This window comes from Taurulus bubalis (assembly GCF_910589615.1).
Source record: "Taurulus bubalis genome assembly, chromosome: 18".
NCBI classification, from domain to species: Eukaryota; Metazoa; Chordata; class Actinopteri; order Perciformes; family Cottidae; genus Taurulus; species Taurulus bubalis.
In genome coordinates, this window is record NC_136606.1 from 4,764,579 (window position 1) to 4,767,965 (window position 3,387).

General features: G+C 47.1%; 1 protein-coding gene across 1 annotated transcript; it reads right to left on the reverse strand.

Annotated features, from left to right (window-relative positions):
* Positions 1–1,382: 1,382 nt before the first annotated feature.
* On the reverse strand, positions 1,383–2,366 carry mc4r (melanocortin 4 receptor; the record flags this gene model as incomplete). The annotated part of the gene is made up of 1 exon (XM_079234095.1): positions 1,383–2,366. One exon carries the CDS (start codon positions 2,364–2,366, stop codon positions 1,383–1,385), a length of 984 nt encoding a protein of 327 aa, XP_079090221.1.
* Between the last annotated feature and the right edge of the window lie 1,021 nt (positions 2,367–3,387).

A 3,387-nucleotide genomic window follows, 5' to 3' on the forward strand; every position in this document is an offset into this window, starting at 1 on the left:
CCATGTGTGCAAATTTACACAAATATTGACGCAAACCACAAATTCACAGGAGCTGCGTTGATTGGAAATCCACACACGTGATGAGTCAGAGGGTCTGTTTTAGCCGTTTGCTCAGACGAAAAATCACGATTTGCAAACACTGAGGCAGCTTTTCTGTTCATCCCTGCCATCAAAAAAATCTCTTTTTGGCGGCTCTGCTTCGGAGGGGAAAAGCAGAGATGAAGGTCCACGAAAAAACTGCATCCCTGACGAGGTAGGGCACAAAAGTTGCCAACAACTGGGAATACACACTGGAGTTTAAAATATAGCAATAATCTAAACTAGAAATGCTTATGCCAACTGTTGTGCCTGAGAAATACAATGACATTTTCTTGATTTCCACATGTTAAAGTCATAAATAAATCATCTTTTTCTTCTTCTTCAATACATTCTGCACTGAAGGTTACACGTAGTTCCCCTCATCTCTGTAAATATGTCACCCAGTGACTGCGTTTACAACTTCACTGCCCCGAATTTACATCGCAGTCGATAACTGTCACGCACGAGCGTCATAAAGCAGCCTGCGGCTACAATGTGAGCGAGTTAGACGGTCGGGACGGTCCAGAGAAATTGTGTTGTTGTTCTTTTTTTCCCTTTATGTGCTCTTGTTTCCAGAAGCATTTAGTTTGGTCTCAGTGGTGGAAAATCACATTTAAAACCTCTTTGCTGCAAAGTAGTCCATTTGAAATGACCTGGTTTCCCTCTGTGCCTGTTTGACAGTTTTACCTCGAACTTAGAAACATGCAAATACACAACAAGTCCTCTGCTTGCAGTGTACCAAATACTCTCATCGTGTCTGTTATGAGGTGGATTGCACTCTCCAACATGGAGCTAGTATGTCACATACCATGTTAACCTCTGTGCTGGATATCCAGAGTGCAATCACTGTGGCATTTAGGTTCTACGCTGCAAAAGCTGTGACATTTAAATTCCATAATCCAGGTTGCATTCAGATTTAGATTATCTTTGACAGTGAACAACAAGAAAAACGTGTGTGTTGACAGAAAAGATTTCGGAGTACATTTTTTGACTGAACCCCGGTTTGAGCATGTGTATCGTTTATATACACGCTGATGATGTAGAGTGACGTTAACTACCAAACAAAATAGCTTTTTTTTTCCCACGGAGCGATTCTCTATTTTACAAGGCGTCTGTAAACCTACCTCTTCTGCAACCCCAAAGGCCCCCCTTATCAATCATTAACAGCCGACTGCGAGAGCGCGGAGCTGGACGCCACAGTGGTTTACAGATCAAAATCTCAAAGTCCTTGCCAGCCACGTTTCCTTCAAACCGCTGATTGCAGCTGTCAGAGCCGAAGCTCCGCCGACACCCGATCGACCGCCTCACACGCACAGGAGAGCGTGCGAGCAGCAGAAAATGTCCTTGAAGGTTTTCCTCATCTCTTGGCTGCGAAAGGCGTAGATGATGGGGTCGATGACGGAGTTGCACATGATGAGGATGAGGTACATGTTGAAGTGGGACATGAAGCAGGTGCAGTAGGGGTTCCTGGGGCAGGTGATCATGAGGATGAGGTGGAGGAAGAAGGGCGCCCAGCACACCACGAACACCCCGAGGAGGATGGTGAGGGTGATGGCGCCCTTCATGTTGGCCCGCTGGTGGATGGGCGCGTTGCCCGGCAGCGCCGCGATCCGCTTCATGTGCAGGCGCGCCAGCAGGAACATGTGGACGTACAGCGAGGCCATGAGCACCAGCATGGTGAAGAACATGGTGATGAGGCAGATGAGCACGGTGGTGCTCTCCGAGTAGACGATGAAGAGGATGCCGGACACCGTGCAGCACGTCCAGATGCTGCCGATGACCAGCATGGCCCTCCGCAGGGTGACGATGTTGTGGTACCGCAGCGCGTAGAAGATGGTGATGTAGCGGTCCACGGCGATGGCCAGCAAGCTGCAGATGGACGCCAGCAGGGAGCTGCAGATCATGGAGTCAAACACGTTGTCCATGTTCTTGATCAGCGCCACGGGGATGGTCAGGTTGCCGCCGTTGATGAGCGCGATGACGATGGTCTCGGTGGCGTTGGAGACGCTGACCAGCATGTCGGCGACGGCGAGGCTGCAGATGAAGAAGTACATGGGCGAGTGGAGGTTCTTGTTTTTGACGATGGCGGCGACGACCAGGATGTTCTCCAGCAGGCTGACGATGCCCAGAGTGAGGAAGACCTCGGTGGAAATCAGCAGCTGCTCGTAGCATCCCGCCGACGAGTCCTTCCCCTCGGCCGATTGGTCTTCGTTCAGAGGCGAGATGGCCGAGGTTTGGCTCCGGTTGTGGAAGCCTTGGATCAATCCATTGTGCTCCGTGGTGTTCATGTTTAAACTCCCTTTGTGCTTGGGTTCGGACTTCCTTTTTATCTCGTTATTAGTCCATCGTCAGTGTTAAAATCTCATCAGTCGTCCACATGATCTAGAGGAACGCCTCGGCGACCCTGAAATGGAAATTAAAAAAAAAGAATCGTCCTGGTTTGCCAAAAGAAATTGGAATTATCTTCACTCATCTGCTGCTGCTGCTGCTGCTGCTGCTGTTGTTACTCTCAGCCCAAAGCAATCCAACGGGACTCCTCTCATCCCTCCACTCCAGTTGAGAAGTTACACAAAAAAATGGTCCCGAATAAAAGATGCGTGGAAGATTGGGTGACGGTGAGTCAGCGGTGAGCATGAGAGGCGGAGAGATCAGAGCGTACCAGCCTGCCGTGTGAGTGCAGGCAGATCATCACTTAGACTGTGGTCTTCAGCTCTCCGTCGGTCTCGCTGCTATTATACACACACACACACACACACACACACACACACACACCCTCCTGTTTTTGTCCTATCCGCTTGCTGATGAGGTGGGAGGAGGAGCAAAGTTTTGCTTGATGCTTGAATGAGAACATTTTAAACTGAATGAATGTGTGAAACTTTGGGCTGAACTGAAATCATTAAATGGATGAATGAAATAAAAAAAAGGTTACGTTTCCTCCCGACAGTGAAAACAATAAAAACATCGAATGAATTACACAAGAGTCTATTCAACATATTGTAATGTTATGAATGAAACCAAAACGATATGCGAAAAGAGACTAAAAGTCTCTCATGGTCAAAAGCCTCTGTGTCACTTTGAGTCCTTTAAACAATTCATTTGATATATTGTTCATATAAACATGTTTTAATTAGGAGAGCTTTAAAAAGGCTCATAACGGCGACATCACTTTGTAACGGGTGACAGATTGCTGTTAAAACATCCTGCAGTAAAAAAGAAAAGAAAATGATTAACTGTCCAGTTAAACAAAACAAAAAGCCACAAACAACTTTATTTATTTATTAGAAAGATTTGTCTCTGCGATCTGTTTAT